The sequence below is a fragment of the Micrasema longulum genome, unplaced genomic scaffold (genome assembly GCF_059751315.1).
Source record: "Micrasema longulum isolate JH-2025_06_02 unplaced genomic scaffold, ASM5975131v1 h1tg000561l, whole genome shotgun sequence".
Taxonomy (NCBI): Eukaryota; Metazoa; Arthropoda; class Insecta; order Trichoptera; family Brachycentridae; genus Micrasema; species Micrasema longulum.
The window spans coordinates 1,261,110-1,287,277 of record NW_028277757.1 but is presented as its reverse complement, the minus strand read 5'-3'; the positions used below and the strand labels follow the sequence as shown (position 1 = coordinate 1,287,277).

At 31.7% G+C, this 26,168-nt stretch overlaps 2 protein-coding genes across 4 annotated transcripts; one reads left to right on the top strand and one right to left on the bottom strand.

The window, feature by feature from the left end:
- Nucleotides 1–2,306: 2,306 nt before the first annotated feature.
- Nucleotides 2,307–7,939, bottom strand: alien (COP9 signalosome complex subunit 2 alien). 2 transcript variants are annotated; one of them, XM_088228107.1, is made up of 9 exons: nucleotides 7,746–7,939; nucleotides 5,670–5,864; nucleotides 5,024–5,149; nucleotides 4,220–4,387; nucleotides 3,789–3,845; nucleotides 3,383–3,557; nucleotides 3,137–3,275; nucleotides 2,706–3,038; nucleotides 2,307–2,587 (listed from the first exon to the last, which is right to left on the bottom strand). In XM_088228107.1, exons 1-9 carry the CDS (start codon nucleotides 7,797–7,799, stop codon nucleotides 2,443–2,445), a joined length of 1,392 nt encoding a protein of 463 aa, XP_088084233.1. In that variant the 5' UTR covers nucleotides 7,800–7,939; the 3' UTR covers nucleotides 2,307–2,442. The 2 variants fall into 2 exon arrangements, with proteins under 2 accessions (XP_088084233.1, XP_088084234.1); XM_088228108.1 differs by lacking the exon at nucleotides 3,789–3,845.
- A 282-nt stretch (nucleotides 7,940–8,221) lies between these two features.
- Nucleotides 8,222–25,160, top strand: LOC148280627 (tubulin gamma-2 chain-like). Of its 2 annotated transcripts, none has more exons than XM_088228147.1 (10): nucleotides 8,222–8,416; nucleotides 8,688–8,890; nucleotides 10,336–10,482; nucleotides 12,011–12,147; nucleotides 13,409–13,603; nucleotides 15,355–15,466; nucleotides 16,226–16,357; nucleotides 19,256–19,438; nucleotides 20,660–20,846; nucleotides 24,611–25,160. In XM_088228147.1, exons 1-10 carry the CDS (start codon nucleotides 8,368–8,370, stop codon nucleotides 24,625–24,627), a joined length of 1,362 nt encoding a protein of 453 aa, XP_088084273.1. In that variant the 5' UTR covers nucleotides 8,222–8,367; the 3' UTR covers nucleotides 24,628–25,160. The 2 variants fall into 2 exon arrangements, with proteins under 2 accessions (XP_088084273.1, XP_088084272.1); XM_088228146.1 differs by having other exon boundaries at nucleotides 8,232–8,416; nucleotides 15,355–15,475.
- Nucleotides 25,161–26,168: the final 1,008 nt, after the last annotated feature.

The window sequence follows — 26,168 nt, the reverse complement described above, 5'->3', positions numbered from 1 at the left end:
TAAAGAAATAAGCTGGAATAATTGACTAGTTTCTTGGCTCACTGCTGGTGCTGGATGCGTTTTAGTAATATTTGCAGAAAAATACAATTGGTGGCAATGATTCATAAGAAATAATTATTATTTGTTAGTTTTTTCTGTTAGTAAAGTTACTGTAAAACATTATTATGGAAGTAAAATATAATGGGAAGCTGCGCATAATCACTCATATAGAAGGTTCGCTCCTGCAATACATTGTTATTATGTATATTGTTCTGTGGAGCAACAAACTGTCACTTGATATTTAAACAAACCCATGAGGTTTATTTATCTTTGTTATGTTTTAAAAAACCCATATAGTTGAACTAAATAATATACGTAGTTAACTTTTAAAAGTGCAAATGAAAATATTATTAAATCAAAATACCTAAACAATATCTCAAAAGCCACATGTTAAATAACTAGTTTTTTTTTATTGGTCCCTTTTGATCTCCTCTATCCCCCCTCTTTCAGGGTTAAGATTGATTCTGAGAATGATCTTTAAAAAAAAACATTTCTTAATTGTTTCAGTTCATTATTGAGCCGAAGAGCTTGGAGAAAGAAGTTAAGTTACAACTTCCAATAATGTTGGCCACCTACCCCCTGAGTGAAGGAGAGGACACATTAAAACCCGAAACACACTACCCAAGCACCTTACCAGTTTTCAGACCCTGGCTACACGATCAGTTGGCCCAGTAAACTTCAAGTCTGATCCAATTACATCAATAAAAATTGTGATTCTCATATAATATACATCTTACAACATTTGGTCTGCTTTGGAAATTATAAACTGTCCCAAACAGTCGCAATAAAATAAAACAGCCCGAACAATCCTTATATTAATACATTATTACAGCAGATCTGAAATTCATTAAGAATAGTAATTAATACTGAATAAGATATAATTTTTAACTTTTGTTCTATCATGATGGTAAAAAATATTTTATTTAACTAGAAAACAGCCTTTTAAATAATTCTAATATAAGGTACTATCATTTATAGGTTCTATCAAAAATATTTTTGTGATGATCAAAAAGAATCGATGATTTTTTTTGGTGAAATTATGCTTTTATTATTACTGAGCCATATTAGGGTAAATTATGTAAGTTTTACATAAAAAATAAACCATATCAATAAATACATATGTAATAAATGACAAATAGATTGCTAGATATATTTTTTGAAAATTTATGTAAATAAGAAATTTCAATTATAAACCAGAGCTAGAGAGTCAGATAGAAAAGTGTCGGATGCAGTTTTATATACCTACGTAATAAATAAATAATAAAATATTTTGTATTTTACAATTATTTCATTTTGAATCTAGCTTCACATTTTTTCTGCACAGTTAGTTAAATGCTGAGGCGAGTTATATAATATCTTAAGGATGGCACATTTAATCTCGCTATTAAAACATACATTTTAATATTTTTCCATAACCATTTTGGAATATGCATAAAATTATCATTATTGTTATCAATTTTGTGACTAATAATTGATTCATTGATTGAAAGATAAATAATTAATCAGATGTTAATAAGAATACCGCTTTGCTTATAAAAAATATAAATATACTTTTATACTTACCTAATACAATGCTCCCTTGGATTAATATTGTATATTTTATTTTGAAAGTATGTATTACTTATTAAATAGGTACATGCATAAAATAACTATGTAAAACATAATTGTGTATGTTTATGTACCTGCTATTTACCATTTAGTACGAAATGTAATCTAAATAAATTACTTTATAAAACAAGATTTTTATTCAACAATGTTCCAACCTTCTTAACCGGCTTAAATATAAAAAGGCAATGACAGGTCGTAGAGCTTGTAAAACAAGCGGCCTTGTGGTGTAATGAAAAAGATTCTTGCCTCGCACACGGAGGTTGTGGGTTTGATTCCTGGTGAGTTGCAATAGTTAAAATATGTTTTTTTTTCAAGCCGGATATTCTGTACTGCAACCTGTGGGTGGGTTGTGATGAAAAAAATTATATTGGTCCAAGTTGATTTTTTGAAGAATCCTAAATAAAGCGTTATTGTTGTGTGATTTGAAATTACATATGTATTAGTTTTAAATGCATTTATAATTTCACGAAAGTAAATAACTAGCAATAACCACTAACATTTGTACCAAACTAAAAATATTTGACTATACTTATACATGTATCTCCACATCTATAAAATGAAGTGTAGATCATATTTGATGGGAGGCTTAATTGCATAATTAACTACAATACAATACAATTCTGGCATTCTGCCATTTTATGGAATGAAAAGATAATTCATAACTTTATTGTTGTATTTATTGATAGATGAAAATGATTGTGTTTATAATACAGATCACATATATTCAAACTGAAAGAGAAATATTTATTTTTATACATTTATAAGATTATTAATTAGCTTGCGATAAAAAATTAATCACGCCATTTTATTGGTGACAGCGAGATGAAGAGAAGCCAATTGGTTGGTCCATTTATCCAAGGCATTATAACGAGCGGCACAGCGAGACTGACGATCCAACTCCAAGACTTGGTTGACTTGATCGATACGGCCTCGAATGGTGCTGAAATAGAAAACTATTATGAAAAGCTGCACAGCACATGAAGGAAATAATTATTTACACCACTAAAATAGATAAACGTATTTTAAAACAATGAATGAATTAAAAAATTTAAACAAACCTGTCCAAAATACAGGATACGAGTAAATTTTCTACTTCCGAAGCATCAATATTCAGTTCCTTAGATATGAAGGGAATATGAATGCGTGTGTATGGTTTGATGAGTTTGATTAAAACTTGAGTTCTAATGTTTCTAAGCAAATCCTCTATGTGTTCTCTAATAAATGGGTCATCCATTATGTTATTTCTGTTATGTTTAAGAATAGCTTCAAACTCGTTAATATCATTATTCTGGTAAGACACAACCAAATTTGTCATCGCTAAAATCTCGGGATCATTCTTGTACGGTTTGGCTTCTTGAGAGTCAAATGGATTGATTCCAGATTTCATGAGCCTGAAATAGAAATATTTTTGGAGTGAGTTGGATTCATTTCCAAATATAAAATTAGCAATATATTATTTAATTAATACACGTTTGGTGTATGGACTTACATGTTCGCCAACACTAGATATTTCAAGCAGGTAGTTCGACGTGGACTCCCCGATTCATCGTAATTTTTAAATGCTTCGAAAAAATCTGTGTGTGCTTTTTCAAATTCGCCTTCACGTAAATGCATTTTTCCACCGCATTCTAAAAATTAAAAAAGACATAAGTAGTTAGCATTTCTCAAATAAATAAGAAATAAAGGTAAAGCAACATTACATAATAAGGATTTCCATTATAAAACTTATAATCACCTCTTATAACACCCATAATAAGAGGGTGAGGAATAGCAGACTTGATGTGGAGGGATTGTTCGTAAAGTGTTTTGAGCTTTTTATTATTTTTTTGCGCTGTATACATTTGAATTTCAAGGGCGTAAATTTCCAACAGCTGTGTACCTTTCTTCAAATCATCTTCACCGTCATCGGTCTGCAAATTAAATTATCTAGCTATCAGTCGGTAGTTTCAAAATTTTCATAGATATTATATGTTTATTATCAGCTAAAGAAATAAAAATAACTTTCAATACTTAAATCTTGACCGGGACTGTACAAGGAACACAATAATATTTCTTGAGTGTTTGTGAATAACCGATTTTAGAAAAAATATTGTAATCAAAGAGCTGTGAATAAACAAAATGATAGAGAATTGTGTAATTACATCATCTGTTGAAACACTGAGAATACCCGTGGCTGCATCGCAATCCTGTCGGCGCAGCTATCAAAAACAAACAAAACACAAATACATGGAGCTGCTTACACTCCTTATTACCTGTCTTTATTCACTATTCATTACTTTCATAAGGAGTAAATAATTTCAAAAGGCGGATAAAATAAGTGAAAAATAAAAACATTCAATCATTTGTATTGTTTCAAAAATGTACATCAAATAACATAAAAGAGGTCAAGATTTATCATTTGTAAAATTATTTTTATTTCTCATTAATGAAAAAACAAATATGACAATGGCATACTTGAACAAGTAAATTGTTTATAATTTTACAATAATAATTATTGGTTCAAATATAGAATAGAATTTGAAGATACGATTGTATATATGTAAATATGTCAAATGTTTGTATTTATGCATACCTGGCAGCTTTGGTGAAGTTGTTTCAATATCTTAGCTAGTTTATTAAAGTCTCCGCGGTCATAATATAACTTCCCAAGTTTTGTATTAGTTTTGAACCAAAGACGATCATTCTTAGCGTCTTTCAGGGCTTCTAATGTAGTTTCATAGAAGTCTTGTAAAAGTTCCATCTGTTCAAAATATTTGTCAGTTGCATAAATAGAAAAATCACATTCTTTAAACAAACTTATTTGAAATATGTTCATTTCACTATATAAGAAATTGGATATAAAGTATAAAGAAGAGTTCTCATCTATAACAAGCATAAACCTCAGAATGCAAATTTATTAAAGCTTTTTTTTAAATAGACAAAAAATAGGGAAAAGACGAGGCTTTATGAAAACTTGTTAAGAAGTCCTATAGAGTAGGAAAACTTAAATTTCTAGTTCTGCCGATTGGTCCATTCATGGTAAGCAAACCGGATATCTTTCACAGCTCTCTTATCATTAGTTGATTCATATGAACCAGTGATATCATTCAAAGTAGTTCGTTTTTATTATTTTTTTGTACATTTTCAAGAAACTTTGCAGTACAATTTAATGCTCTAATTTTTACCGCACGTAAGAAAACATTTTTGTATCCAATTTTCCGTAGGGCTGAAGCTTCTCATTGTAAGGTTCATTTCAATAATTAATTGTAACTAGTAACATTTATCAATCCCTCTAAGATCAAAAACTACGTTCAGCTGTATACAAAAGTGAGAATAATAATTATATTTTATATAAGTATTAATTCGTAAACAGTACTTATCAAAAAGGTTTACTTACATTTCTCGAGGTGGAAATATAGTCTAATATGGAGTTGATGGACTTTTCGGAGTGGTTTCTAGTCACTGCACTTTTTATATATGTTAGGAGTTGTTTATAGCGATGCATCATTTGTCTATAGTTGGCCTGAAAATTTATTGATATTCTATCTATTATTTTTGCTCTAGGCAAAATAAAAAAATATTATAACATTAAAATAAAATTTGCAAAATCATAATTTGAATATAAACACAAAACAGACATTGATTGGGCAGTGTTTCCAAAGTGTATTGTCATATTAAAAGTTTCATCAATTCTATATTTTCAGGTTAATCGAATACTATTACCGAGAAAACAACTTTGTTTTAAAGGTTCTTAATTTCCATAGACTGACACTACATTGTGAAATAACTACATTTTTACTTGCATTATCAATAATTGCAAAATGGGTAAACTATTTGTAAATATTTGGAGTCCCTTGAAATAATGAACACTTGTTTAACAACAATGGCTATGGATGTGTATCAATAGTAGTATAAAAAATAGTTTTTTATAAAGTTGTTTAATAATAAACAAGAATAGTTTTTTTATTTTAATAATATGTACGCTGGTTTTCTCAGTTATTATTCTAATTTATAAATTTGCTCGAATGTTAAAATATATTTACCAATTTAAAATTAATCTTAATCATTTGTTTAAGAGCCTTGAAGCCCCATTCTCCTTTCTCACCACCTTCGAGGTCAAGAACTTTTTGGAAACTGGCCAAAGCATTGCGAGGTTCTTCTTCCTTCAGGGCTTTACTATTATAGTACTGATTTTCTAAATCTACATCTGGCTCAGAGTTGCTATCTTCTGAATACTCCTAGGGAAATAAACATAATTTATATTAACAGCAAATACCTTTTGAATTAAAGGCAAATAGAAAAAGAAGATATTAATGTGTAAGGAGTGAATAATTTTTAACTAGTTTCTGGGAAAGTAATAGAATTTTACATTATTACTATTATGGATAACTTATATAGCGTCATTTTTGTAACATAATATCGTGGGTATACTGGCAAAAAACTTTAACTCTCAAATTCCTGTTTTGAGAATTCAAGCATTTAAGTTTATTTACAACTTTACTCTTTTATATCTTATTTAAATATAGAAAGATGTAAAGTGCTCATTTAAGAAGATATTTTTAATTTTTCAGTTTCTTCATTTTATATTAAGTTATTTGAAGCTTTTAGCCTGAATAAAATATGCGGTTTACAACTTGACCTTAAATTTATTTTTAAAACTACAGATATATGAAATTAAATTGCCTTGGTGTATTTTGGCAGTTTGTAGAGCGTTAAAAACTTTACAAAACTGCATCATCATCTTTTTGTTCTGCAAGTTCTAGAACCAACTATCACATGCACTCGCCTATCCCTAGGCTCCATAGATATGGTAATCAGTATGAGGACAAGGCTGATATATTTGGTTCTGGACTTGATAGTTATAAAACGAGTCTGATTTCTTTTTTTCTCTAGCAATATTATTCTTAAACTTTTCTTTATATTTAAAAATGTTTTTCCCTTTTTTGTTTTTTCATATTTATTTCGTTAATATTTTTGGTTGCTTATATGTATTTACCTGCTTGTTACTATTGTTATAGTTATGCAATTTTATAATTTTTTGTTATGTTTTTATAGATGTATTTTATTTATTTTTTCATATTTATGTTCAATATATGTTAAAGGCAATTTATGCCATTTATGTAAAATAAATAAATAAATCATTAAGTCGAATCCGCATATTTTCGAGTTAACGTTTTTTGCCAGTATACCCACGATATATACCTCAGGTGCGCTTTACAAAGGGATTCTATAAATATTTGTATTAATTGAAGTTTGAATTTATCATTTAAGCAAAACCTTTTGGTAAAACAATTTATTTTTTCATCACGTGCTACGGATTTATTCAAATAATGCTGTTTACTAATTACTTAAAATTGATACTATATAAGCTAATAGAAGGCACTATAGAATTCATTGAAAGCACACAGGGCATACTTAGCCAGTGTCAGCGTTTGGCACCAGTAAGTGACCGCATGCTTGTCTACTTCGCGGTCAAGTAAATAGTTTACCATACATGAGGTCCCAGATCCGATTTCCAACAAAATCTACAATAACTTTTTATTTTAAATGTGTTGTCAAACCACCGTAATTCGAAGTTTCTTTAGAAACCTGAGAATAACAATTGGTTGACAAAGATACCAATGCATCATTAAGTGCAGAAGAAGAAATAGAAGAATATGAGGGCCATCGCCATCAAGTATAAAATGGAAGGACAGGTTTATTTTAAAAGTATTGTACACGTTATTGACTGCCTTTATGTCCGGAGCAGGAAAATGTCTGACCAGCCCATATTTATAAAAATGTTCAACTCCATTACCAATTTTACAATAGTTTCAACGACTGCCATTTGAAATGAGTGGCATAATTAAATATCTTAAGCGGAATTCCTGTTTTAATCAACATTTCTAGGAGGTCAAAAATATAAAAAATACGAAGTATTAACATTATTCGGTAAAAAATCAATCCACTACTTTAAAAACTTTACTAAATAAGATACCAAAATAATATTTATTCATTTAAAAAAGAACCGGTTAGGGATTATTGCAAATATTGATATATTTTAAGTACTCAATAAATAAGCATTTGATAAGTAAAACAAGCATAGGTTAGAGAGAAACAAGATAGAAATTTGATTTTACCAATCCATAATCTTCCTCTTCCTCACACATAAAATCGTCATCGCCGTCAGACATTTTCAGGTTTGAATCACAATTTAATTAACAAAAAACTATACGTCCAATAATTTTACGACATATAAAATTATGGAGCGCAAAACTATGACAGAAGCGGAAAAATGACAACCAAAGATGCCATAGATCTAGTACAATTAGTCGGTGTTGCATGAAAGTGGTTGTTTTTCATAGAAAAAAATATTTCGAAAATTCGAGGGCAGTGTTTATGCGCCTTCTAACGACCTGTTGTCGGTATTCTGCCAAGTTCCCGAGTAAAAATCTCTTTCAATACAAATAAAATCTATTATAGTTTTTTACTGCTAGTTTATTTGTTTCCTTTTCATTATCTTTTGCATGCAAAAGACTAATTGGGAGATTTTTTTTTATTTTTTTTATTTAAACAAAACCGATCACTTTTTGTTGAACGTTGCCATAGTTTGTCTATGATTTTAGTTTTTTGATAAAGTCGTTCGCATTTAATTTGTTGGTGGGAAACGGACCGCGACTTTTAGGTGCAGTTTTAATATTTTTTTGTTGTATTTACAAAATACAGCCTTAATACATTGTAGTAAGAAATTACACTATAAAAATGCCTAGTGAAATGATAACGTTGCAACTCGGCCAATGCGGAAATCAAAGTATGAACGTAATTATATTCAAATGTCAATTTTCATTACGCTAAAAAATATTCAATTTGTACTTTATCACATTCGATTTTGATTTTTAAGTAAAATTATTGGTGAAATTGATAATACATAATATGATAAATATCTGACATACCTCTGTATGATTATTCGTTGCTTTTTAATATAGAAACGATTATTGTTTGTTTTGTTTTTTAAAATTTTCTGTTCGATTAGATGTTATGTTTTTGAATTTCTTTGATTATGTATTGAATCATATTTTCAGTCGGCTTTGAGTTTTGGAAACAGTTGTGTGCCGAACATGGAATATCACCCGAGGGAATACTAGAGGAGTTTGCATCCGCTGGATCAGATAGAAAGGATGTGTTTTTCTATCAAGCTGATGATGATCACTACATTCCGAGAGCTGTCTTGTTGGACCTGGAACCCCGCGTCATACATACTATTCTGAACTCGCCGTATGCAAAAGTAAGAATAATCAAGAAAGGAATTATCTTTATCCGTGTGATACTAATAATTTATTTACTGTGGTAATAAGTATAAAAAAATGAGTGTTACGCTTTGTTGAGTCAGATGATTATTACTATTTTCCACACAACTCGAATAATTGTCAGGTTGTGGTTCCGTATGTGTAGCATGCTACGGATTAGAGGCAGTGATGGTCAGTGACAAAAGAAGACTTACCCGACGGCCTCCGCAGTGCAACGAAACTTGTATTGAGTAGCTTAGGTTGTGGATTCAATCCTTGCCTTGGACTTAGAAAAAGAGAATTTTCCTTCTTCGCCTTTGTGGTGAATTAGTTATTTAAAAGGAAAACAAACAAAACATCGAATTGGTAAAATACGCATATTATATGCACATTTTGAAACTACATAAAATTTGCTTGTTTAATTCATTCTACTTTTCAAAAATCTAAAATAAACAATAAAGTTCACTTTCCACTGAAGTCGTTGTAGTTGTACAGATAATTGAAATAATGAACCTTTTCCTCACTAGGCATAAGAACGGGGGGACCAAACAACACCAGCGCCTACTTGTATATAGCGTCAAGAGAATAAGAAGTTGGAAGTGTTTATGATCGTGCAATAATTGATGTTTTCACGTACATATATTTTACTCATTCGTGTATTTTATTCATTTTTGTTAGTTTGCCGAATGCTAATGTACATAAAGTGAAATAGACTTGTATTATTTACGTCTTTTTTTTGTTTTAATATTAAACGATTTGAAAATTTAAAAACAAAAACAGGAAAATGCTTCTTTCTGTTATTTTCACAATTACAAAAAATATAGGGCAAATAGCTTTAATAATATTCGAGTCATCGAATTGAAATCGGTCCATGGGGGATTTGAATTCCCCCCTTCGGTCCGGCTAGGTTAAGTAGTTTCACTAAACACTCCTAATAAATTATTACTTATTAAAAGTTGCTATCAATGGCTTTGAATCAGTAACACCGACTGATAACGTAACCTCGTAACTGATCCAAACTCCGAACTAAGCCCTCGATCCTCAAAAAAGTAAAAGAATATTCTTTGGTCCTTGTTTAGTTTTTTTTTTTTTTTTTACTATTAGTTGAAAATTGCTCCAAACATTTTAATATTTAGGTATCCTTGAAACCCAAATATTTATTTTTCCATAAAAAGTAAAATACATTATGTATGTATTTTGAGTATGTCTAATTTTTTGTAAATTATGCAATATTCTTTGTGTGATCATATGCACAATGCAGCTTCTTAATCGCCCACCTCCCTCGGACCTTTTCATTATCCAGGCCGAATCTTCTCAAATAAATGTTCCCAGAGCAGCTACATATATAATGAGGTTTGAAACTATCATTTGGTATCTCATTTTGCGAATATAGGGTGCTGTAGATTTGTGGATTCCGAATGTAAATTGCCATTTTTATTTTCAGCTTTACAATCCTGAGAACGTGTATTTATCCAAACATGGTGGTGGTGCTGGTAATAATTGGGCTTCTGGGTTTGCTCAGGGAGAGAAACTCAGTGAAGAAATTTTTGATATAATTAACAGAGAAGCTGATGGCAGTGACAATCTGGAAGTATGTAAAATTATTTTCTTTATAACGGTAGATAAGTAATTTAATCAACTTTAATCTAACGAACGCAGGGGAGTCAAAACAGTCGTGTTTTATTAAAAAAAAATCTGTAATATAAGTTTTTATAACTATGATAAATATACATTTACATATCGAGCCATGATCACCGAAACATTGTAACCGGCAAAAACAGTATTTTGCGGGAGAACATTTCTTCCTCTCAAGGAATACCCTTTGAGAAGCAAATTCTGTTTTGACTATTTATTTTATTGGTATCAATAAAATGAAACGAAACTTCTCAAAGTATATAATATAATATATACCATTCCTTAATAGATCTAAATTTGTTGCGACAGAGAGGGAAAACATTTTCGAGAGGGAATATGGAAATCTAGGCATTTACAGGGCTTATAACTAGGTCGGTGGCCACTTTACACACTTTGTAACATTCACCATTCTGCCTTTATTTAAATATCCACATTTCCTCAACACTTTCATCTGTTGACTTTTGTGAAGTAAAATAGCTGAAAACTTTATCAAATGGGTGAGATTCATCCGGCTGAACCATTTCATCTACTAGGCAATTCCTGAAAACAAATTTTCAACAGAGTGGCCACCTAATCCAGCCAATGACAGATCATAAATCCTGTAAATGCCTACAGGGAAAGCACCCACCCCTTTCCTGAAACTGTTTATAAAGATATGTGTATTTCTTCGGTTTTAAATATTCACTAAAAATACAGTGATACATTGGTACCGCATACTCTTAATTTTGCATAATTTTACATAACAATTTCTGTAAAATGCCATAAAATTAAATACAATCATTTCTGAAGATTACACATACCGACATACCTAATGGAATATTTTGAGTTTGTCCAAATTTTTGTAGACAAGGACTGGATTCAACTCCCTGGGGAGCTGTTTATATTAGCATATTACAACAGAGATGAAGAACATTTAAGAAAAGGTAATATAGAAGTCTAGGCATCTACAGGGCTTATGACCTGTCAATGGCTGGTTTAAGTGGATGCCTGTAGATGCCTAGACTTCCATATTACCTTTTCTTAAATGTTCTTCATCTCTGTTGTAATATGTTAATACCTAATGGAAATTGAATTATATCATGTATTTGCAAGGAGCTCTTCCTAGAGAATATATTTGTGTTATTAAAACTTTCATATCATTAATTGTTGTGCTTTCACACTTATAGATTACACAGACAGGGTATAGTCTAAGCTTATAACCGAGTTGCACAATTCAAACCTGCGCTGTGCCAGCGGGTGCTCTGCAATGCTTCCGTTTCATAATATTGTTTTTACTAAATAATCATTTCACCATTTTAAATTACTAAATATGTTTATAAATAATAAAATAACAAATAATTTAAATAAAGTGAAAAATCTTTTAAATATATCTAAATCTTTGTAGACTGTATTTATTCCTTTAGAGAGGTTAATCGATATTTCAACAGAGATTCCTCTCTCTCCATCTGTGTTGGAATGACCAAAATTAAATGTAATTATTTCAGGGATTTGTGTTGTGCCATTCCATCGCTGGAGGTACCGGTTCTGGAATGGGTTCCTACATTCTAGAACATCTCTCCGACAGATTTCCTAAGAAACTAGTTCAAACATACAGTGTCTTTCCTAATCTTGATGAAATAAGGTAAGTTAATTTGATTTTTAAATATTTATGTTCTTATTTTGAGTATATCCATACTTTTATAGAAATAACTTTCTCTAGAAATAAACCCTCTTAGGATTTCATCTAAATGTACAGTAAACCCCACTATAACGTACACTCATATAAGATTTCCCCCTATAACGTTTGCGGCAGTTTTTTTCCTATAACGGTGGCCCCCTATATAACGCAATATGTCTGTGCGCCTTGACCTTGATTGACCTGTTCAGCGGAACTAACATTATACAAAACACTTTGAAATATGTAAAGCCCTATATTATTAAATTGACAAAGAAATGCAGGCAAATGTATTTTTGACCATAAAGATAATTGTAATCCAGTTGATAATCAGAATGATGAAGAAATTGTGCAACCGGAAGAAACTGTGCAAACCAAAAGTTTTGATGGAACCTGATAACCTGTAGAACCTGTAGAAAATAACAAATATTTCTTATCTTTTCCCCGGTCACTTAAATATACATCCTTATATATATAATTCCTCTGTACGTGTGATGTCACTGAACTCCTCCTAAATGGCTTAACCGATTTACGTGCGGTTTACAGAGAAATATAGATCTTTGAATTGTGCGTATTCGTAGACATTAAAATCTTTAATCTAATATGTAAAAAAGAAGTAAGGAGCATACATGTTTTATTCGTCGATTTATCAGGGTTGCATTCGAGGAGAATGCATTCGCAAAAAAATGGAATGATGTTGTTTTTTTGCGTATAAAAAAAGATTGTTTTTAAATGTTTACAAATAGCATTTATTTTTTGTGGATCTCAATCAGATTCTTTCTTTAAATTCCTTAATTTCTACCCATTTATTTATTTTTACTGAATTTTTGGTAATACGAAAATAATATTAAATTCAATGCATTTTTAAAAACCGTATTCTTAAATAAGTACAACCGTCTGTTGGTGAGAAGACCGGAGTTTGACGTTTGCAAAAAGAATGCCATATTTATTTTATGTTTTGGAATTCAACCATAAACAAGTACCTAGGTACCTACTTAAATTCAATATAATATAACAATTTTTTGTTTTGGAATTTTATTACAAACAAGTACCTACTTAAGCAGGCAAGCCAACGTTCGGGCAGGACAATGTCTGTCGGGTCCGCTAGTTGTATATATAATACATTCACATGAAAAATGAAGAGTCCTACAGAAAACAAAGTGCCCCTAGTTGTTTTACAGATTTACCCACAGTGTATGTATTCTCTACTTTTGTTTATACATTTCAGCGACGTAGTGGTACAACCTTACAACTCTCTTCTGACCCTCAAGAGACTCACGGAAAGTGCAGACTGCGTCATGGTACTCGACAACACCGCCCTTAACAGGATAGCCACGGAGAGGCTGCACATACAGAACCCCTCCTTCACACAGATCAACACCCTAGTGTCCACTATCATGAGTGCCAGTACGGCGACATTAAGGTACCGAATCATTATTCTATTCTTATGTTTGTATTAAGTGACAATAATTTCATATATATGAGCTTATTAACTGTCATTGGCAGGTGTAAGTGATTACACCGTGTAACATTCACCATTCTGGCTATGTTTGAACATTCATATTTCTTCAATTCCTTGTTGTTGGGTGCCCGTAATGTGGTGACCGATATTTGCGTAATTCTTGTCTCTTAGAGAATGCGCAGAATGGTTGTTAGTTTTATATATTGTCAAAGGAGCTCAATGTCTCTGGGTATGAACTAAACAAATATTTTGTGCTGTCCTTTCCCATCAAACGGAAGTAGTGTTGCCGTCCTAACCGTCCTAACGTATTGTAATTTTTGAACGTTGTACTAACAATCCGTTCACGGAGACTTATTTAAATTGAATAAATGAGCCGTGTTAATTGCACGATTATAGAATTAATCTTTTGGTGACTTATGTGAATGGTGTTGGAGTTATTGATGTTAATAAATTTTAAGAAAATGCCATAGAAGAAATATGTAGATTTTTACAACTGAATTTCATACAAGAAATCACAGTTTTTGCTGATCATGAAGAAGAATGATAATATCCAACAAAACCCATCCTCCATAAATTTGCCAAACTCACAGAAGGGGAAATAAAAGCAGTAGAATTATGTTCAATAAAATTGCGGCTTTTAAAATTTAAATTTTTAAAGAATAACTCGTTTATTGTAAAAAAATAATTTTAAAAAATCGTATGACGGAAACCGATAGGAAGCCCAACGGTCTTTAAAACGGTTTTCGGGTATGTGAAAGGGGTGCTTTCACTGTTGATTGTTGTGAAGTAAAAGAGCAGAAACCTTCATCCAAATCATCGAGATCTTCAAAAAATTTAATTTTTTTCAAGTTTACATAAGAGCGGTTAGATTTTTTTTTTGACACTGCCATAATTCAATTACTACAAAAGTGTATCCTTTGATACTTGGGTTAGTTATATATATATTTTTTTAACTTAAAAATAAAGCTTTTATATAACTCGGTAGTCAGGTGGCAGAAGGGACCATCTGTAATTTTCAAAAATGTTCAGGATAGCTGAAATACGTCTCAATTTCAAGACTTTAATCCACAAACTAAAATATTTTAGTGTTTCTTTTCAATAATAAATTACCACTCTAAATGACGCGGATTAAAAACAAAAAATCTGCATGTATTTACTGAAATATTAATTAAAACTTTTGAAAACTAAAACATTGACAAAAATACAGATGGTCCCTTCTGCCATCTGACTACCAAACTTTTTCAAGATAAAATTTAAAAGAAAGTCAATGTTGTATTTTTTGCACATCCGTCGTCCTACGATCCCGATGAAATTATTTTTCCTACCAAGCAATGCCTAAAAATACTTTTCAGTTTGTATACTTCTCAGACTAGTTTGATTAATCAAGAATTAACACCGGAAATACTCAAAACATTGTTGACATAAATTGCAGTAAATACCAGTAATAATGATACATATTATAATAAGTCGACCTTGTGATGTAGTGGTCAGCGCATTTGCCTACCATGCAAGAGGTCTCGGGTTCTATTCCCGACATGGTTGACATAATTTTTTTTTTTATATATTTATATTTCATGGTTTAAAAATTAGATTTTAGAATACTGTTCAATATTGTCAAATTTAATATTGAATTGGAAAAACGTTTTTATTTGTTTTTGTTTTGAAAGAGAAGTATATGTTGTAAGAAGAATAAGTTGACCACTGCGTTCCAGGTACCCATCTTACATGAACAACGATCTCATCAGTCTCGTGGCACCGCTGATCCCCACCCCTCGACTGCACTTCCTCATGACAGGCTACACGCCGCTCACTACAGACCATGAAGTAAACACGGTATCCAATTTTAACAAGTATGATATGCTACGCTGCGACCGGTTCATTAAGTTCTGTAAACCATCCAGATATTAAAATCAATTATTGGTGTATAGAAAACAAATTTAATTTTAAGCCTCTCATTGAAAAATACAAGATATGAAAATATGATATATGTTTAAAGTATCAAAAAATCACTAATTTGTCTCTCCTGAAAAGTTGGGTTTTTTTATATACTGTAGTTTACCTCTCGCATACAGAATTAAATGCAGTAGAACTCTGTTTATCCGAACTCTAGTCATCCGGATTGCCAAATAGCCAAGATCGTTATCAGGAAATAAAAAATAAAGGATAAGTTTTTGATCTAATTGTACAATTATTTTTGCTGGACATGTTTAAGTAAGTTTTTAATGCGATTCTAATTCACTGTATTTTTTCAAATGCAATAAAATCTGTCACTCATTAATCTGGATAATTGGAGTTTTCTTGTCATGCATTTCCTTAAACTTTTATCTTTTGGCACTCAAAATCAGGGAATAAATGTGTTAATAAAAATGATCATGTCCATAATATTTTTATATTTATTTTATATGCATTCGATTACGTATATTTCTTGAATGTGAATTTCCAATAATTTTATTTATTATAACTTAATTAAGTCCAATTTTTATAAGCTGTATTTGAGATAAACCGGACAATATATTTGTATTCAAAATATTTTAGTTCTTAGTTTATTGTCTTACTACAACGTTATTACTGTTTATGATACAGGCTCCGAAAATCCGTAAAACTACTGTGTTGGATGTTATGCAGCGACTTCTTCAACCCAAGAATATGATGGTCTCACTAAGTCCCGACAGGAATAACCAACACTGTTATATATCCATACTCAACATTATTCAGGTATTTAAAGGAAAAAAAACATTTTTCATTTCTATCTATTTTAGAAACTGTATGAACTGATAAAATTTTACAACTAACAGAAAATGGTCCAAAAATTACTATATTTACGAGGGTTACTACTTAAGTTTTGAGATATGGTAACACCAGTGTGAATATGTCAATGCTGACATTGTCATTGTAAATTTTGCCATTTTTAATGGTAAATGTACTCGGAACGTTTTGTCATACGAGTGATATTTGTGTTGTTTTCAGATACTTGAAAAATTAATTTTGTTAAAAAAATGGAATTAAATTGTGAACATTTTCGTGCGATGATTTTCTATGTCTTTCAACGTGAATTAAACCAACAACTGTGTGCCGATCAACTCGCTGCGACTTTTGGTGTTGAAGCACCATCTTGAGCCACGGTGTTTTGCTGGTTTTTTAATTCAATTGTGATCGCACTTTGTTACAGGACGAATTTCGTCTAAAATCGGCTGTTGTGCCAGAAAAAATCGATGCTTTGCGTGAACTGATATTGCAAGATCGTCATGTGACATACCGTGAGATTGAGGCATGCATGGGCATATTAGTTCCACTCGCATACATTCAATATTGCATGAACATTTGGTCGTCAAAGATTCGTTCGGTTCAAACGCATGCAAAAGGGCATTGATCTTTAAGGGCACATCACCCGCACGTGGGAAAAAAAAATTCGTCAAAATGGTTCCAGACTACTAACGCGTACAATTGCAATTTTTGAACACGTTACAAAAATTACAAAAAGCGTGTGTATTTTTCAAAATAAAATTATACTAAGATTCAGTTAAAAATTGACTCGTTTTTGATTTTCCTCCTTTCCTCAACAATTCCAAGAAAACGCACAACAATAGAGATGGATGTATTAATGTATTCAATTGACACTTGCGGGAACGAAACAAAAATAAGAAAACATCGCTTTTTTTAGAATTATTTAATAATAAAATGTTTAAAAAAATATTATCATTTACAGGGAATTTTTTTGATACAACGAAATGAAAGAAAACACATATTTGATAAACCCGTATAACTATCATTCATGCAAAAAAAACAGAAGGCTTATTCTGTCACAATTTCGTTTCGTAAGTTTGTCATATATCCATCTCACTCTTAACGCAATAAAAAATAGTATTTCGCTCTCATCCTTTCAAACAATACAAAGAATGGCCTGAGGTAGCTTAAGTGGTTGTATTTATTTTAATTTGATTTAGTATTATACAAATTTGCTTTGACTGACAAATTGTTCTAACTAGGGTTATTTACCTCGTTCTAAGACAGACAAAAAATATACATAAAAAATAACAGTAATCAATACACAAAAAAAAGGTTGCGTATGATACACAAGTTAAAAGTATTTACGTAATCATTCTATATCCGCTCCCTATTTGAAGCATATGGTGTCCACAAAAAGCCTTCAGACATAGCTGTCAGCTACTAGCTCATGTGCGTCCTCCCAATTCTGGTTCGCATCCCGTAGTTAATATATATAAACTCTGACTATCAACTCCGTTTGATAACAGTTGTCACCGGAGTTTGCTGTGTCTATTCTCTTATTTCCTCACCCACTTCCACATATAGATAAATAATAATATTATCATAAAAAAATATTTATCTGTACTTTTTTTCACATATTTTTTTTCATAAAACGTGATGTGTATATTTCTGCATAGTATCGCATCTTAATTCCAAATTGAAAGTCGTTGAAAGAAAAAGAAGAATTGTAAAAACCTTTGCAATATTTTATATTCTATATTATTAAATAAATTACATACCTGTTTCTACTAGAGATGTGAAGAAGTCTTAAATGCTGCATGCTTCTGCTTTTCTTAATTATGTTTCTACGATTCCGCATTGTGGAATTTGTTGAATATGTATATAAAAAGAACATTTTTTTTGTTTGAAAAAAGTTCCGTGGACTCAGTATCAGAGACGTCCACCGCCCTCGGCGAGTGGAACGGTAATAAATCGACATTTGTAATCTGGCTTTTTTGTATAAAGATTTGCATAGGATTTTTACACCCTTAAAATGGCTACAGTTTGTACGATATAATGACCGAACAAAACTTATTTTAAAGAAAAACGAGATATTGAGACTTAGAAGAAGATTTTAGCATTACGATAAACTAAAAAATAAGGTCGTACCATATTTACAAATACGTTAAATACCTATTCGAACGATGACTGTTTTCAGTGATTTTATGATCTTTGAGAATTTTTTTCACTAACTTAAAAGATAAAAATTAAAAAACAAAAAATTTTGAGCCCTAAAAGAAAGTTAAAATTTTAATGAGGTATTTTTAAAATTTGGCTAGGACTACTACAAGTATTTTAAATATCCCAAAAAAATATCACATTTTAGCATTTTTCAGGTCATTTTTGAAAAACAATAAACCCATTTTCGATTATATATATATTTGTTTTTACTTGTCTATCTCAAAACTGTAGCAACCCTCGTAGTATATCATAACTATCATTCTGTGTCCGGGCATATAATGAATACAGTTCTGAGTGTGAAAAAGAACCAGAACTTTGGAAGAGCGTTTTTGACTCGATGGCTACTCTTAGGTAAAAATCCTTAAAAAGGAAATCGAGTGGAAATAAGTTAACTTCGTGTAGTAGTTGCCACGTTCGCCTACTATTCTCGAGGTCCTGGGTTCGATTCCTTGCAGGGTGGACGTGAAATATTAATTTTAAAGGTGGTTCTTCACTGCAATATTTCAATGTTTCTGGACTGGCACCTGAAACATAGTACTAATCACCTTACCTTCCATGTAATCAGACACTGCAATTGAAGTGCCAATGCAGTGCCCTATGCACCACTAGGTGTGGATAGTAATAATGTATTCCCCACCATATAATAATCCATATCTGTATTCACAGGGGGAAGTAGACCCTTCCCAAGTGCACAAGTCCCTGCAACGAATCCGGGAGAGGAAGTTGGCCCAGTTCATCCCTTGGGGGCCGGCCTCCATCCAGGTGGCTCTCTCTCGCCGCTCTCCCTACGTACAGTCCAGCCACAAAGTCTCCGGTCTGCTGCTCGCCAACCACACCAATATATCATCCGTAATTATATTACCTACCTATATACATACATACAAGCGAGCACTGCGATACTAGCCAACCTACTGAAGATTGGTAACTGAGAAGCCGGCCCTTTGTCAACTAGGGACGGCCGATTAACACGTTTGCAGACACTTTTTTCTCATAGAATCTACTCATGTGGACACATCATAACTTTTTTATTTTTGGAATATTTCACTTCCGATTGGATCATAGTTAATGGTTTGAAGTAAATTTTGTTTAATTAACATACTGGGATACTTATTGCTGACTGTTTTTTACAAGGACACAATATCTCCTACCATGTAACTTAACTTACGTAGGCTATACCTGTTTTTTCACTACCAATGTCATTTGGATTGACGACTATTGCCACCATTTTCAAATGAGAGACACGATTTTTATGGCTATAGCCAGCACAGCCGCAAACGTGTTAAATTAATTCATCCATGTGTAATTAATGACACTTTCAAATAACAAATTAAATCATTCAAGTATCACACCAGTTTCTGCTTGTTTTCTTTGTTAATTATTTTTTTTATTTTTTTATTTGCGCCACGACAGGCCAGGAGGCTCAATTACAGCACTGAGAACCCAGGCTTGAGAAAAATCTCCTTTTTTTACTTTTGTGTTCTCACTGGGAATCGAACCCGGAACCTTTCGTGTCAAGGTCAAGCGTCTTAACCATTACACCACGGAGGCCGCCAATACCTGTTTATTTATTTAAGTAATAATAATATAACTGTTTTATTTACTTAAATTTCTAGCACAAACTTGTTTTTTTTTTCTACACACTTATTATTCACTATGTAAAACCTGTGTTGAGGCATTATTTTTATTTTACTAAACAACTCAAATATTGCTGCTTTAAAATTTTTTCATTCTAAAAGTAGTAGATTTTTATGCCACTACTTTTAGAATGCACATTTTGCACTAAAAACATTTATATGGCCTCTGACCATCATCTTTTTACCTGTGCAGAGGCCTGTATGTAGATTGGTGTCAGTTATATTGAACCCTTATTATTTCAATCATATGAATTTGCAGTCCTGTGTCTAATCCCACAGACTCACAGATCAGAGGTCTGAGATTTGAAACCTGCTTCTAATAGTGATTTATAACTCGTCGAAAATGCCCCTAAAAATTTGAATATTTTGGTAAATTATAAGAATGCAAATATGTATTTTCCAAAAATAAAAAAAATAACTCATTTATCTTTTTCAGTTGTTTGACAGATGCCTCCAGCAATTTGACAAGTTACGGAAAAGAGAGGCATTCTTGGAAGTTTTCCGTAAAGAACCTATGTTTAAAGATTCTCTGGAAGAATTTGATCACTCAAGAGCTGTAGTAGATGATTTAGTTCAGGAATATCAAGCTGCGGCCACACCTAACTATATTAACTGGACACCAAGTAAAAATGCACCTTTTTTTATACAATAATATTGATATCTTAACAAATGAAAACAAACAATATTTTGCCAAATATTTATGTTTTACATTACGCTGTTAACCCTCCCTTCCCTTCCTAGATAGCTAGAAGCTAGTACACATTGGATCTAATAATTTTAATATCTCTATAAATATGAAAAATACTGGGTTAAAATTTTCCGCATTCCTCCGTTATACATTTACGTATCACATTGAACTAATTTATTATGAAATAATTCATTAAAATAATTTATTTTTATTCGGCACAAAAAAGCACTTGGTAACAAATCAAAGATGAATCACTAATACTGATGTAATAACTTATATTTACATATAAGTTATTCATTTAAAAGTACTTGGTACACTTCCACTTATTTATTTAACCAATTAGCACTTTCACCCACTAATGGGCATCTTCAGACTGGTGAATATTATACAGTGTAAGGATAATTTATATAAAAATAAATATTATCTTAAGTGTAGGTACATTTAAAAAAGAGTTGAAAAAGATACAATACGCAATATTTCAATGGAACAGAGTGAGACAAATTATTGAAACATGTGTTGGCGGTGTACTAAGAGAAGTAAGAGAGGGTTATATTCTATGAAAAACATTTATTGTTTTATTACAATGTACAGGGGCTAATAAGGGTGAGTTTTTGAATTCTATCTGCTGATTTATTAAAATTCTATCGCTATTATTTTTTATCCTATTTATTTCTAATCTATCTAACTTTTGACCTTTATGTCCACATGTAAAAAATTTATGTTTTTTGATTCTTTAAAATTATGTTTTAATTCATTTAAATGTGATTATACACGACACCTCGCCGTGTGTATAGTTGAACTGTAGTTAGGGGTGGCTCTGTAGCTGCTGTAGTCCGGCTATCTCGGATGAGATAGACTTCTCTGGCTGGGTCGGCGGTGATATCCTCCAAGAAGGGCAGGCGGCAGAGTCGAAGGGGGAGAGGGCGTAATTCCAATAGAACACGCTTAGTCTTGATTTATACACAACTTTATTCACAAAAAACACACAGGTTCTATTAAATTATTTGCACCGTGTCGCTGTCGAACAGGGTGCGGGACAGCATACATAAGTCGCAGGAGAGAGCGAGAGGGGGTCGGGCTACCCCAGATTAACTCGTAGGACGCTCTCTCATTGGTTGGACATTTTTATATTTTATTTTTACATCAGTACTTTTAAAGTCATATAACACCCTAGGTATACATTTTACATAAAAATGAAGTATGTAGGCATCATCCCTGTGTCCCAATTAATACATAAATAACACGGGAAAAGGTCCTACATACCGATTAAAAAGGTGACACACGTTTTAGTGGGATTCAGTGAGGCCTAGTACCTCATAATCCTATACATATTTATGGCTAGTCTCGATATTCTAACGTCTTCCCCCGCAAGTGACATAATTAACCGTCTTTATTAAAGGCACAGCTTATTAGATTACAAAATCGAGACTACTAGCCGAAATAAGCAAGAAAACTAACATATAGAAAAGTTTGTAAAAACACCGGTGCCGGCCGCTCTGATTGAAGCGCCGCGTGTAGCCCTAGCGACAATTCGCAAAGCTTCAGCTGCCATCGAGGTCTAAGGATTTTTCAGCGCTCAGTCGAACATTTTTCCTCGTGCAGAAACCGCCTCTGTCTATGAGCCTCAACAAGGGTCGCTATGTTTGATGATGTTTTAAATGATCGGCACTTGCCGCCGCATTTTGCCTTTTTTGCCATACGAGCGGCGATGTCCGATACAGTGATGCATAGTTATTATTATCCTTACACTGTATAATATTCACCAGTCTGAAGATGCCCATTAGTGGGTTAAAGCGCTAATAGGTCAAATAAATAAGAAGAAGTGTACCAAGTATTTTTAAATTAATAACTTATATAAGTTATTACATCATTACAATGGAATTCCACCAAGAATTGTCTATAAATAATTTTAATAAAATAATCACTAATACATTCAGTTTACCAATGTGATGTTTGCATTATAAAAGAGTACCGAATATACGGTTGTCTCAAACACTGTGCTGTAAGTATATTCGCGTGCGAGAGAGACAAATTCACGGGTCACGCAAGCCAGTAGCAAAGTTACCTGTACCACTGCCTCAGTTTTGCAGTTGCTTTCAGGCCTTTGATAGGGACTCTGTCTCTCTCTTGGCGCTGCGATGTCAGCTGATGATTTTTTTAATGTTTTCAGCAATTAGATTAAAAATATTATCGTTTTTGATGTCAACTATAAATTATTGAAGCAATAGGGAAATATCACATACTATGAATATTGATAAAAAAATGTGAAATGGATTTAGAAAAATTAATTGTATTTTAAAAATCAATATAATCTATAACTTTATTTTGAATCTCGAACACACACACACATAAACATATTGTTATGTGTACACGCACTGACACGTGTGTGCGACCGGAATATTATAGGTTTTTCAACACAGATCAAGGGCGTTGGCTGAACACTGATGAATGCGACCGCTCGTTTGCCCAGCTTATAACTTTGACTTTCAGTTTGCTATAAACTGCCAAAGAGAGTGCACATTTTTTTTGCCTATTTTTCTTTGGTTTTTCGAAAAGGTAGCGGCCGGCAACCAACTTTTTGTTTATCGAGTTATGCCATTGAAAAAACTGTTTATAAAAATACACATGAAATTTTTTAAAAATAACTTAACATCCTTTTATTACAATATGCACTTATGAGTGCTATATAAATGATTTACTAATTAAACTACTGAAACTTTTTATTTTTTCTCCTCAATCCCACATTCCTTTTAATTTTATTGTGGGTAGCAAAAATATTTTTACAAATAAATTTATATATACCTGTACAAGATTTATATGCCCACTAATTAAATAATTGGCCTATGATTTTTTATTTGTAAATATAAAAAAATTTCGATGAAATCTTCACCAGTATGTTTTTTGGTTGGCTAGATAGAAAATATTGCTTTTAGCAATAAGTTCGCCAAAGTCGATATATTTTTTAAGAAGTTAAAGTAAATAAAAAATTTAAAAACATAGCGGCTACACAATTTCTATGTCCATCTTGGCACCTGAGCCACATATTTTTTGTGCGCTTTTAACGTATGCATTAGGGATTATACACGTCCGCACATTAGCCCGCATCGAGACACTGAACATCAATTGCCAATAATTTTATAGCCAGTGCGTAGAGCCGCCTTAATGCATTATTCTTCAACATCATTGGGAGTACCTCAATTAGTTATGCAGAAAGCAGCCAGTCCACAATTTTGAAAAAATGAGATATTGATGTTATCGGGTGCAGTAAGGTCAATTCTGTTTTGCTAAACACAGCCAGACCGCTTTCATACAAAAAACTGTATTAATCACCTTCTGAAAAGGGTGTCGATTACAAAAACGGAATTTTATAATTTGCAGAAAACACCCACAGCACTAGAAAAATCTTACGGTTCTTTAAAAATCATTAAAACTGGTCAAATACATAATTAGATTCTTGTTTGTCATATAAAAAAAAAACTAATGTTTTCATTGTTTGTCATTTTTAAAAGTCAAAAACATTCCAACTGTTGTGTAGATTTGATTATTCACTATTTTCACAAAAGTGCTATTATCTCAGCTTCACTTTTCTATTGCTGGCTGCTTTCTGTATAACTTCGTTCAATTGTACCTATATGTAATATATATAATATGTGTGTGTGTTTGTAATATGTTTTTAAATTTTCTTTGTATTTCTTGCAGATGCTGAAAATACTTAAAGATCGGATTTCGAGATAATTATCTATGCTGTGCCATTACCCAAAATAAAATATGCATCATCACTGCATTTACAAATAATTGACTCTGTAGATTTAGAGCATTCCTCAATTTTTTACACTTACATTTATAGAAGCATTGATTATTTTTTGCTTGAGCTGATTTTATACTGCAAAAATAACTTTGTAATAAGTTGTTACTAATCCTACAGCACATCTTACACTCAGAATCTCTTTATTATTTTATGTAAGACGATGTTGTCATATTTCAATCTACCCATTGACCAGTAATCTAAATCCTACCCATCAAAACAAGCCAGTAGCAGAAAAAAAAAAAATATATATATTCTCAATGTTTTAAAGAACGGAGATCCCTTTTTGTGATTCAGAAATCCCAGTATGTATGTATATTACTTACCATTTACTTTTGAAATTCAGATGTTGCGCAACTTTTCTAATACTAAGTTCATTAGTAGTCAAATCATTAATTTAAAATGAATCGGGACCAAATTTGCCAATAAGAAAAAAAAACAAAATATTTTAACCGCATAATTGTTTTTCTATATTAATTTCTGGCCATTTTAATTAGGAGATTTTACCTATGCTGGTTATTTTTTTTCCTAACAAATTTTTTGTTAGGATTTATGTGCCAATTTTTATACATATTACTTAACAATGTTACATGAATATTCTCCAATATTTAAGTTTTAGTATAAATAATATATTATAATTGAATCGTTCATTTTAAAACGACCTAAGTATGAAATCAATGATTTTATTGGAGAAAGAAAATAACATACTCCTGAAAAAAAATGTATGATACGAATTGATATTTCATTATCATAGTAACAAAACTGTAAAAATAAAACTAGTTTCACTTGCACGGGCTTAATTTGTACCTTCAAATATGGTTTCAATGGATATTATGAATTTTCACTTTGATCATTTTTAAAATTAACGATTCAATTTAATTCTAGATACGTAATTATTTTGTACAGTCTTAATAAATAACTTTGTTCTACGATCATAGTTTTATTTTTGCTTATAACTATATATTTGTATTTGAAACTGAAAATAAATTGTGACAGAGCAAATCAACTTTGAATCCTTTCTATTTTTGAAATATTTTTAACTGCACGCATTCATTTTTTGAAAAGCTCGATAAACATTACGGTGAGTCTGTTCCGTCAGATTACATGGTAAAATATTGGATTGCTGAATTTAAACGCGGCCGAACAAGCACTGCCACAATATTAACAACAGGAAGGCCAAAAGAGGTGGTTACTGAAGAAAATATCAAGAAAATCCTCGATATAGTTATCAATGATCGCCGAGTGAAGTTGCGTGAGATTGTTGAAATGGTAAACATCTCTTATGAACGTGTTCAACATTTTGCATAAACATTTCCATATGCATTATTGGATCAATTGAATGATGCAATCAAGGAAAAACGACCACATTGATAGAAGAAAAAAATGCTCTTTCTTTAAGACAACGCACCAGTTCACACATCATCAGATACGATGCTAAAATTACGTGAAATA